The sequence below is a fragment of the Primulina eburnea genome, chromosome 17 (assembly GCF_022965805.1).
Source record: "Primulina eburnea isolate SZY01 chromosome 17, ASM2296580v1, whole genome shotgun sequence".
In the NCBI taxonomy this organism is placed as follows: Eukaryota; Viridiplantae; Streptophyta; class Magnoliopsida; order Lamiales; family Gesneriaceae; genus Primulina; species Primulina eburnea.
In genome coordinates, this window is record NC_133117.1 from 12131277 (window position 1) to 12144553 (window position 13277).

Genomic DNA, 13277 nt, shown 5'->3' on the forward strand with positions numbered 1-13277 from the left:
AGATAAGATAATTATTTATTTAGAAAATTTTTAATAATTTCGAAAAATTATGAATACAAAATACGGGCCTTTACAGTACCAGGATTGCTGCCAAGATCTATATAAGTCCAGGAGGTCTTGGGTTCTAATCTTGGGAAGGCAAAAGCTCCAGTGCCTGGGCTGGAGAAGTTCTATTAGTAATGGGTAATGGGATAACCGTGAGGGGACTTAAGCCCAATCGAGAATAGCCCATGTGCATTACAAAAAAAAAAGGCGCCTTTTTTTATAATGCACATGGGCTGTTCCCGGTTGGACTGATGCAACACAGTTATCCCATTATCCATTACTCATAGAACTTCTCTAGCCCAGGCACTGGAGTTTTTACCTTCCCCAGGATTAGAACCCAAGACCTCTTGGACTTATATAGATCTTGGCAGCAATCCTGGTACCAGTTGAGCTACTAGATCAACTTGTACCAGGATTACTGCCAAGATCTATATAAGTCCAGGAGGTCTTGGGTTCTAATCTTGGGGAAGGCAAAAACTCCAGTGCCTGGGCTGGAGAAGTTCTATGAGTAATGGGTAATGGGATAACCGTGTTGCATCAGTCCAACCGGGAACAGCCCATGTGCATTACAATTTAGATCGCCTATTCATTGAGACGAGGTTGGTGATAGATCAGAACTTGGTCCATTGATTGTTCAGCAGGCATCAGACATGGTAGTCAGTAATCCAGGACATGATGAAGACTACTTAAATTCGTCAAAATACTTACGCTAATAAGAGAAATAGGTACCTCAAATTTGCTATGGGAGACTATGTATTTGTAAAGATAGCACCTATGAAGGGTGTTATGAGATACAGGAAGAGAGGCAAATTGATTCCCATATTAATAGGACCATTCGAAATCCTTGACAGAGTGGGAACACTAGCTTATCGTATGGCTCTACCAACAAATCAAACAAGAGTACACAATTTGTTCCATGTGTTTATGCTGAGAAAGTACATGGCAAATCCTTCACATGTACTTAACTTTGAACTGTTACAGATTTCACTGAACCTGTCATATGAGGAAAGACCTATTCAGATTCTAGACAGACAGGAGAGGAGGTTACGGAATAAAGACATCAAGTTGGTCAAGGTTAAATGGTCGAATCATTCTGATGAGGAAGATACTTGGGAAACTGAAGCTGAGATGAGGGGTCGCCATCCAGACAAGTTTGGTAAGCTTTAATTTCGAGGACGAAATTTTCCTAAGTGGAGGAGGATTTTTAGCGCCCAAAAACTTGCATATGTAAGTCATATGCATAATTTAACAAATTAATTAATTTAAATTATTTAAATGGAATGTTTAATTTCTTTTAAATATTTATATGTGTATTTTATGGGAATTAATTGTATTTATTTAGTTGAGTTTTTCATGTGAATATTCGATGTTTGGCCAGGGACGAGAGACTAGAGATGAATAAGGTGTTAAAATTAAATGTTATATTTTTATTTTAAGCCAAGAAAGAAGTTAATCTAAATTATTTATAAATTTTGGTATTTTAAAGTCAAATATAATTATTTAGGTGAACTAAAAAATTTGAAGTATCTTATTATAAAATTTCAAAAATAGGATATATAAATCTTGAGCATGGTGTTTAATATTTTATTAATTATTTTTTGTCTTAATTAAATTGTTTAGTCAGCATTTACTTAAATTTCCAAAGGTTTTTTTTTTAAAAGATAAAAACTCATGCGCACGCGCACATGCACACATAAGAAAACCTAGGTTTCTTGGCTTTCAAGCAGCCACTACCGCTTCTCCAATCCAACCTCCATTTTTTGGTGAGTTTTTTGCAAGTTTTTTCCAGGAAAAATGTTAGAATCGGTTAACTCAGGTAAAGTTTTTAAAAGAAGGGTTGTAAAAACTTTAAGTTTTTGAGTTTTTTTCGAATGTGGTCAGTTCTTGGAGGAACTGATCTTGAAATCTTGTATATCAAAAACAATCACTTAGCTAAAAATAGTGCGAAAATAAACTGAGAGATATATTTGAATATTTTGGCTTGGATACTGTAAAAACAGAAGGTTTGAAATATATTTACGAAATAGTGAATAAGAAAAATGAACACATTAATTTTTCTGGATGTTTGGGTATTTCAAATGCTCCTACGTCACTCCTTTTATCTCAAGGATATGTTTTACTAAAAGACTTTGATTAATAAAACAAGATGTGATAATTCATTTAAATTGGAATTAAACACTATCAAATTGAAACTTTTAGTTTCCCTTAAACTTATTATTGAACAAATGACTATGTAATTTAAATACACTTGTAAGGTCTAGGAAATTCGAACTACGTAACCTGACTACATGCAATATACGATTTCATTTAAAATATGCGTTTTTTGATTTTTATGCATTTAATGCATGATTATTGCATAGCTAGGTGGTTGTTTCATTGTTTGTTAAAGTTTCATACATTAGGGTTTTAAGTTGCATTTCGCGCTCTATCGAGTAACGAAAACCGGGGATAAGCAGGAAAATTATTGTTATTGAATAATTTATTTTAATAATTTAATATGAGGTGTTTTTAATTGTGATTTTTGAACTTGGGCCTTGGTTGGGTATTTTTACTAGCCGGGTCATATTTGTAACAGATACGCAAAATTTCGCGATTTGGGGGATTGTTTTGGGGGTTCGGGCAATATTTTCAAATACATACCTAAATGAAATATTTTTTTGGAGTGTTATTGGGCTTGATGGGTTATTTTAGTGATTAATGGCCTCAAAACCCTTTTAATCCATTTAACATTTATTAAGGGCCCATTTATGCTTAAATTATTCTTCTTTAACAATACCTAATCAAACCCTAAACCTAATACACACCCTTGGCCGCCCCTCTCTCATTCAACAGCCTTCATTCTCTCAAAAAAAAAACCAGCAGCCTTGTTGGAAACTAAATTCCGGCGTTTGACAAAATATGAACCAACTGAAAATACTAACCAACTGATAGAGTAAACTGAAATCAGCAACCGATCAAGTAAACTGAACTCAACAACTAATCAAGTAAACTGAACTCAGCAACTGAATCTAGTAAACTAATCTACGCAACTGAAACGCAATTCAGTTATTCTCCTCACCAGAAAATCTGGAACACGTCAACCGACAAATAATACATTCAGCCGATCCTTCAACTAAACATGTCTTGGGAATGAACATTCAACCGACAAAGAGACATAGAAGACTGCAACTGAATATGAAACGCCGCACTTCAATCAATACAACTTAGAACAACGCATTTCTGCTAAAGCAATTAAGACGCCGCATTACAATAAATGAAGCAAACAATGCTCAATATATAATGAAGTGGCAAACAATGCCCGATATATAATACATTCAGCTGATCCTTCAACTCTTGATACGTTAATCGATCCTATCAAGTGGTATCAGAGCGGTTGAATCTTGTTCTTTAATACTTTTGATCTATAAACTTGCTAGCATGACTTCATTCAACAAAATTCCTATGTTCTCCAGAGAAGAATTTGATGATTGGAAAATCAGAATGTAGGCACATTTAGCTGCACAAGATGATGACATGTGCTATGTCATAACTGATGGACCCATGAAGATTCTAAAAACAAATACAGCAGTTGCTATAACAGAAGGGGCACCACAAAGAATAGAAAAGCCCAGAGATGAATGGACAACTAAAGATAAAAGAAAAGCAAATCTTGATAATGTGGCTAAAGACATTTTGTACAAAATGCTGGACAAAGTAACCTTCAGCAAAATAAAGATGTGTAAGACAGCCAAAGAAATTAGGTAAAAGCTGATCCAGCTGCGTGAAGGAAATGATCAAACCAAAGAAAATAAACTTTCTGTTGCTGTTAAAAAGTTTGATAACATCAAAATGAAAGCAGGAGAATCAATGCACGAGTATGATGAAAGAGTAAGCAGTATCATCAATGAGTTAAATGCACTTGGAAAAGTGTATACTAACAAAGAGATTGCACTAAAGGTAATGAGAGGTCTTCCCAAAGAATGGGATGTTAGGACCATGGCAATGAGGGAGTCCAAAGATCTGAACCAGATTGAACTTCATGATCTGTTTGCTGATTTAAAGGCTTATGAATTTGAGCTGCAGACAAGAGAAGGAGAACCATCTACCCCTGCAGCCACAACTGCTCTAGCTACTGTAAGAACAGAACCAATCAGTTCAGTCGAGAAATCAGCTGATCAGTTGAGCAGTAATGCTATGTCATTGTTCATGAAAAAATTTGGAAGGTTCATGAGAAAGAATCAAGGAAACTTCCAGAAGCCATACCAAAGGAACAACTCCAAAGATGAAACAAATGCCTGCTACAACTGTGGCAAATCAGGATCACTTTATTGCTGATTGTCCTAAACTCAAGAAGGATAGTCAAGGCTCAACTGATAGAAGAAAGAAATCATATGAGCACAAAAGAAGACCCAAAGAAGATAAGAAATCCTTCAGAAAGAAACATGAGGTACTCTTAGCAGAAGAAAACAAATCTAAATGTGCAGAAACTGACAGTGAGGAGTCAGAACCAGAAAGCTCATGCAGCTCTAGTGATGATGAGAAAGTCAAGTGCTTAATGGCTAATGATGCAGAAGAAGAATCATATAGCCAACATGTATTTGATTTCAGCTCAACTGATTTTACACGAGAAGAACTCATTCTAACACTACATGACATGGTAAATGAGTATCAAAAGCTTGCATCATCATTTGAAAAAATCAAAACAAAGCAAACTGATCCCACAGACAATAAAACCAAAACTGATGAATCAGTTGATGGGTTGAGTCTAAAAATGGAAATTGCTGAGTTAAAAGCAGAGAGAGACAAAAAGCAGTCATTAATCCAGAAGTTGATTCTTGAAAACTCAAAACAGACTGAGCTCATTCAGTCTTGGAACAAGTCATCTACTGCACTGAATGAGATGCAGAATTCACAAAAATCAGTTTCTGATAAAACTGGTTTAGGGTTCAACACTCAAGGAGAAATGTATCCAAATGATACTCAACCAAAGCTAAAAATAGACAAAGGGAAATACATTCACTTTGTCAAAGCAACAATGGTACAAGAACAAATTGAGCCCAGTAAACTGATTGAGCAACATACTAAGAATATGAGCAAGGCTAGAAAATATGGGATTGGTTATAGTAAAAAATTCTCAAATGATTCACAAAGTCAGTCATCAAAGAGGTTTCACAAGAACTATTCGAATAGATATTTCAATTACTATACCTGCAAGCCAGTTCAGAAGAGATATACACTGAACAATCAGTTGAATAAAGCTAAAACACATATTGTATGATCTGTACACTAAACACCAAGCACACAAAAGTCAAGAAAAACCATTTGGAATACAGCTACTGGAAAGTATGTCAGACTAATCCAAGTGTTGGTTCCTAAGGACTAATCAGCTCAGGACCCAAATATATATGGGTACCAAATTATATTATGTGTGTGATTACAGGTAACAGGTACAAACAAGAACTCAATATGGTATTTGGACAGTGGATGTTCGTGACATATGACAGGAGATGCAAGTGCGTTATCTCAACTGATCAAATACAGTGGTCCAAACATCAGTTTCGGGGACAATTCCAAAGGTAGAACTGTGGGTAAGGGTAAGCTTATCCATGATAACTTTACTTTTAAAGATGTTCTATTAGTAGAAAACCTGAAGTATAACTTGATTAGCATCAGTCAGTTATGCGACAGTGGATTCTTAGTACAATTTGATAAAAACTCATGTTCAGTCAAAACTTCAACTGATGAAATCATACTAACTGGCAAACGTTGTGGAAACACATATAAAGTCAGTTGGAATGATCAAACTTATGCACCAGTTTGTTTTATTGCTTCCAAATCATCTAAAAACTGGTTGTGGCATAAGATACTAAATCATTTAAACTTCAACTCCATTGCCTATCTGAGTAAACATGAACTTGTAACAGGTTTGCCCAAAATAGACTTTTCAAAAGAAAAACTTTGCTCAGCATGTCAGTATGGTAAACAAGTACGATCATCTTTTAAAAACAAGAGCTGTAAATCTTCATCCCGATGCTTAGAACTGTTGCACATGGATCTCTTTGGTCCTATACCAGTCATGATCTTAGGAGGAATGAAATACACCTTGGTAGTCGTAGATGATTTTTCAAAATTTACTTGGGTTATTTTTCTCAAATCTAAAGACCATACTGCTTTGCAACTAATAAAGCTCTTCGAAAGACTTTTAAATGAAAAATCAATCGAAATTGATCGAATCAGATCTGATCGAGGAACTGAATTCATCAATCAAACTCTTTCAAATTTCCTAGAAAATGCTGGAATTAATCATGAGCTCTCAGCAGCCAGAACTCCTCAGCAAAATGGTGTAGCTGAGAGAAGAAATCGGACTCTTAAAGAAGCTGCTAGAACAATGCTTGCTGATTCTGGTATTTCTCAAAGATTTTGAGCAGAGGCAGTAAACACTACGTGTTACACTCAGAACAGATCAATGATTAATTAAAATCATATGAAAACACCATATGAGATCTGGCATGGAAGAAAAAGTATAATTACTTATTTCAAAATATTCGGCTGCAGATGTTTTATTCTTGATAATGGTAAAAATTATTTAAAAGAGTTTGATGCTAAATCTGCCGAAGGAATATTTCTTGGATACTCATCAGTTAGTATAGCTTATAGAGTCTTCAACAAGAAAACCCTAAATGTTGAAGAATCTGCTCATGTTGATTTCGATGAAACTGAACTAACTGATAAGCCAACTGATCAAGTTGAGCTAGTTGATCGATTTACAGATATCAGTTTGGAAGATGATGACACAAATGAAAGTCATGGCAATCAAAACATACTTCAAACACCTGAACCAGAAGTACTGGACCAATCAGATGTGCATGAAGTTGTTGCTGATGATCAGTTGATAGAGCATAATGATAACATTCAAATACTAGTTGACGAAGCACCAACTGAGACTGAAAACTGTGTTCAGCTACCAACTGAAGAAATTGCTGATACAACAAATACTGAGTACAGATGGAGAAAAACACATCCACCTGAATTGGTAATAGGAAATCCATCCGATCTAGTAAGAACTCGCAATCAAATGCTAAATTTATTTATCTATTCAGCTTTTGTTTCACACCTAGAATCGAAGAAAATTGATGAAGCTCTTGCTGATCCTAACTGTGTAAATGCAATGCAAGAAGAGCTAAATCATTTCACTTATAACAATGTCTGGAACTTAGTTCCAAGACCAATTTCAAAAACTATTATAGGTAAAAAAATGGGTATACAGAAATAAACTAAACGAGGATGGTTCAGTTGGACGCAAAAAAGCAAGATTAGTGGCACAAAGATATAGGCAAGAAGAAGGAATTGACTATGATGAGACGTATGCTCCAGTTACAAGACTGGAAGCAACCAGAATTTTTCTTGATTATGCATCACACAAGAACTTCAAGGTCTATCAGATGGATGTAAAGAGTGCATTCTTAAACGGTTAACTACAAGAGGAAGTATATGTTGAACAACCCTCAGGTTTTGTAAATCACAACTTTCCTGATCATGTATATCATTTAAACAAAGCCTTATATGGTCTTAAACAAGCTCCCAGCTTGGTACGAAAATCTTTCAAAATTTCTAACTGATCATGATTTTTCTGTTGGATCAATTGATAAGACCCTGTTCAAATTTGCTAAGAATGATCACATTTTATTAGTTCAAATTTATGTTGATGATATCATATTTGGGTCAACTAATCATAAATTATGCGAAAATTTTGCTAAGCTAATGCAGGATAAGTTTGAAATGAGCATGATGGGTGAACTGACATTCTTTCTTGGACTGCAAGTGAAGCAACTGGAAACTGGTATATTCATCAGTCAAACTAAATATACAAAGGAGCTGCTGAAGAAATTTGGCATGGAATCATGTTCAGTTGCAAATCCATGAGCTCATCAGTAAAATTGGACACTGATCAAGGGGGAATATCAGTTGAGGCGACATTAAATCGAAGTTTAATAGGTTAATTGTGGTACCTAACTCCCAGTCGTTCTGATATTGTATTTGCTGTCTGTATGTGTGCTAGATTTCAAGCAAATCCTAAGCAATCACATTTCTCAGCTGCTAAAAGAATTTAAAATATGTTAAGGGTACACAAAATGTTGGGTTATGGTATTCTTAAGACTCTACTTTCAATTTAGTTGGATATTCAGATGCAGATTTTGCAGGATGTAAGCTTGATCGTAAAAGTACAAGTGGATCTTGTCAGTTTCTAGGAGACAGACTGATCTCTTGGTTCAGCAAAAAGAAAACATCCATTGCTACCTCAACAACTGAAGCAGAATACCTTGTGCTGGTAGTTGTTGTGCACAACTGATCTGGATCCAGCATGTAGAATCCGAAAATCAGATTACGTATAAGCCATGCATAATTGCTAATATTTAAAATAAAAATGAATTTTTATAAATATAGGAAGTGTTTAATTCATTTTATAATTGTTAAATCATGATTATATATTTTAAGAGTAGATGTTTAGTTTTATTTTTCAGGATAAATACGCGAGGCCGGAGCGGAGTTTGGAGATTTGAGATAAGATTAATAATAAGAAAATATTCCTAAATTTAATTTAAGTCAAGGGATAATTTAATTTAAAGGAAAAGAATGTATTAGGAGTTATTAAATTAATTAGAGCTAAGTTATTAAACAAATTCTTTTAGATTCAATATTTACTTAAAAGCTTAAATTAAAATGTGTAAACAATTGAGGATGAATTAATCTAAGCATTATATATTCAAGAAATATATGTATAACATTTAAATACTTAAATCATAAATCCATGCAAGAGTTTAGTCTAACTTAATGTGTAAATGCACTAAAGTGTATAATGAGTATTTAAAACCTCAAACAATTAAAATACAAAGTTTAAACCATAATATACCATTCAAATTTTGTAGGAAATCGGTCAACACTTTTAAACAAATGTAAATGTGGTGTAAACCCATTCAAACCATCCTCAATGACCTTTAAGGTGGATTCAATTCCACATTTTAAATCACTAATTAGTAGTAGATTCAAATACTATAATTCATATAATTTCCCTCAACCTATTAGACTATGAAATGAGTTTGAATGTTGCCATAATTTGAATGACATGCAACGGCAGCTGGGAGAGAAAGCATGCAAATGATATTCAAAGCTTTCACTTGTAACCTTCCACTTTAATGCATTTTATGGCATCCTTAAAACCTCTTGTAACCATCATTTCCCCTTACATAATATTCCTACATCCTATATACTCGAAAATATTAGAATCAATAGGCTAATGAAATCGGGAATAACATCAAGAAAATGAGAAAAGTTATCGGCCAGCAAGAGAAGGAAATGCAATCCGAACCCATTCAAATACTCATTTGTAACTCTCAACTAAATGCATATTATTACATCCTTTAACACCACTTATAACATTCCTCTTCCTTAACCACATATATCACACTCATATGCTCGAAAAAATCAGAAGGAAACAGCTGATAAAAAAATCGTGAGAGAACAGCAGCAGTAACAAGGAAGATCCAACTCGGTTCCGTCGCGTCGTATTGTCGTTTTGATTTGCTTTCTTCAAAACAAATTCCAGGCATGTATATATTATTCCTTTGCTATTCAATCAAGTCATAATAAGTATTTTAAATCAGTATATGTACAGGAATCAAGTGACAACACGAAATATGACAGCAACTTATTCAAAACTCAAAACCTGCATCTCGGCTTCTTGATTGTGCTTCACGGTTGCTGGTTTTTTTGTTGGTTTCAGGAGTTGCTTCGGTTCCAGGCTTTCATGGCTGCCTCTAGGAATAATTTAGAGTATGTTAGGGTGATTTTGGGTCATTTTTTTAAGTCCATACCCTCAAAAAACGAAAGAATGACAGCAAACACTCCTTGTGTACAGAAATGAGTCACGATTTTTGTTATGGATTGATTGAGGAGTGTGTTCTAATCTTGGCTGTCCTAGGGACTGTAGCTATGGTTAGAACCCTCCCTTAGCATGTCTAGGACGTGACCAAGGTGTCTTTTCCAAGCTTGGTTCACGGATCCATCAGAATTTCACAACAACAATTCAAGTGCATTTCGGTTCTTCATATTTCTGTGTGAGTGAGTTTTGGGTTTCTAGTGTTTGTATGGATGATGGTTGGCTCCTAGCCCGTAGCCATAGTTCATACAACACTCCATCATGTCTATATCGAGCCATTTTCCATCAAATGGCTCTTGGAACGAGACAAGACAGTAAAACATTTCAATACAAAACACTGCACAGCAAGGAGTGTTCTCGGCTAGCATGTTGCACTGTCCTAGGTGTTGGCTCGGTTTGTGGTTGGATTTTAGCCATTAGCCATGTTCCAAGTCATGCCATAGGATGTTGGTAAGGGTCTCTGAGTGGTGGCTCAAGCCAATGTCCAATTATTTCAAGATATACCTCACGCACACACAACAGCAACCGCTGTAATTTTCTGTTCTTGACAGCAACTTTAGGTTGCGGTTTTCGTGATGGTTTGAGTTCTTGGTTGGCTTTTAGCCCGTGGCCTTGGACTGTAAACTACCTTAATGAGTTAGTAAAGTCATGTTTTTGGCCGTTCGTAATTTGGTCAAGTTTAGAGGTCACACGAGAATTTACGGTGAAAGGTGCCAAAATGACTCTCGAAAGAGTGTTTTATGTTTTTGGATTCCTTTCACCTATTTTCGTGTTTTGCAATTCTTATGCATGTTTTTCAGTATGTTTGGAGTATTCTTAGTCATAGTTAAACTTCGGTTTAATGTTGGTTCGGGTTAGTACGATACCATGATTTAAAATCAAGTGGTTGGTCCTAATAGTCTCATTTTTGGTTCTATTGTTGAGTTTTGGTTCTATTGTCAAATTTAAGTAAAGATGATATTATTTGCATGTGTCACATAATAGAGTTAAAGTCGCAGCAAGCCTGGGAGCAATCCAACTCATCCGATAAAATAAGGTTTTAATTATATTACGTGCATAAAATTATAAAATATTTATTTTTGAGATATATGTGATATGTCTTGTGGCCACCTTACGTTTATGGGTTTGGAAGTCGGTAGGCGCAACCGAGGACCTCTCCACCCGGTGAATTACGACCGATTTATGATTATGTATGAGTACGGACATCCAGTCCAAGGGCTGGGATTGATCTCTACCGCCCAGTATACTGTGGTTTAGTCTGATCAGGCGCTCACGTTATGTTATGGGCCACTAGCTTAGAAACATTATCTCTACCAGAAAATTATGATATGCTATGACAGAGCTCTATGGAGCAAAGCTTTTACGTACGATTTTCAGATATGCACGTAGTTATAATTATTCATGATACGATTTTCACCGTACGCTTTACGATATGTTATTTTTAAGTTGCATGCGATTTTATGATATATTTACTCGTTATTCAAGATATATACATGTTGAGTCTTTAGTCTCACTAGACTTGATTGTTGTAGGTATTGATGAGGTCGAGACCGCGGGCAGAGACCAGTGAGAGATCTTGGGGCAGCAGTAGTAAACCCGAGGACCTCATGATTTAATTTATGCACCTTTTATCCTTCAAACTTGATTTTAACATGTTGGATTATTTTTAAATGGTTGTTTGAAATGCATCGTTGACTTCCGCTATTATTTTAAAGTTAAAAATTATTTACATGTTTATTTTATAAATTGGGCAAGTTATTTATTTATTTAGAAAAATTGTAATAATTCTGCAAAATTATGAATACGAAATACGGGCCTTTACAGTTGGTATCAGAGCCTATGTTCTTGTAAAGGGTTGTACTACTACTGACCACGAGAAGCTAACGAAGTCACGTCTTCGATCTGTAAGTTTTACATGTATGCATTTTATTTAAAGCGTGAATTATTTTAACAACATGTTTTCATGAAATATTTTACGTTCAGATTTTTTATTAGTTAGTATTTATTTAAATTTAAAGAAATTATTGAGTTATGCATGTTGGTTACGTTTGGAATTGGACGTGTTTAAGAATTCGAATATTGGGCTTTAGGAGAAGTTGAAAATGATTTGACTATATTAATTTTTAGGTCAGTAGTACTGATGTCCTCCTTATGAGTCATGAGTTAATCTTGAAAGTTATGAATGCTTTTGGGACTTGAAGAATTTCTAAGAAATTATTGATGGTTCTTGGTTGCTAGTCAAGTGAATTTTTTTTAGGATTTCATATAAGCAATAGCGATTCGAAGACTACGACAATCTTTAGAATTATAAATGTACAAATTGAGAATTTTAAGTATCTATAAAAAAGTAAGATTAATGATGAGAATTTATTTAGGATGCATGCTCTATCTAGTTGGATTGAAGGATTGAATTGCATGAATTAGGAATTTTAAGGACCCGGTTGTGATAACCAATAATTTGAGGACCTAAGTGCTAAAGTAAAATTCTAATGGACTATGTTCTAATTTATCGAATTTTGGGATTAAATTTTGAGTTCGAGAATTTAAAAGTTTAATGATGTAAAGATGGAAAATTTTATGGGGACAATAATGCAAATTTCGAAGAGTTGTAGGGCCAAGATGTAAATTTGGGGAACTGTAAGGGCCAGATTGCAATTTTTAAAATTTTTTAAGGAGTAAAGGCGAACTTTTGAGGAACACTTGGGATTTTAAGTATTTATAAAAATGTAAGACGTGTTATGGGAATTAATTTTGGGTTTAATAAACTTAAGGCTATTGAACTTTATGATACGAGAAATCTATAAAATGAAATTGGGAATACTGAGGACTCATGGGTCATTGTTGAATTTTCGAGATTTAGGGAAGGAATTGGATGATGTTCGAGGAAAGTAAGAATTAATTTTACAATTTTAAGAGATTTGAGAATTTATTTAGTAGTAATGAGAATTGAACGGTTTAAAGGATAAGACTTTTCGGTTATTTAGGCTTGAAGGAAATATAGAATATTTAGATATTTGGGTTATAAGGTTATAATGAATGGTAACCAAGGACATTGTAGGATGAATCAATCTTAGGCGTGAAAATTTAAGCGTTAGTGAAATAATGTTGTGATGAATTAAGAATTTAAAGTGATGACGATTTAAGGTGAATTTGATCAGTTAGTTAAGTTATAAGAATAGGCTTGGAGCTAAAAAATTTTGGGAACTTAAGTTTGATGTATCATAATTTTTATCGTGATCTTAAGAATTAAAAATTATACATTTATTGGAATTTAATTTTTCTAGAAAGTTGAGTGTGATTGATGGTTAGGATATTT

General features: G+C 34.5%; 1 protein-coding gene across 1 annotated transcript; it reads left to right on the forward strand.

Annotated features, from left to right (window-relative positions):
- Positions 1–786: 786 nt before the first annotated feature.
- On the forward strand, positions 787–1212 carry LOC140817878 (uncharacterized). The gene has a single exon (XM_073177673.1). It carries the CDS (start codon positions 787–789, stop codon positions 1210–1212), a length of 426 nt encoding a protein of 141 aa, XP_073033774.1.
- Positions 1213–13277: the final 12065 nt, after the last annotated feature.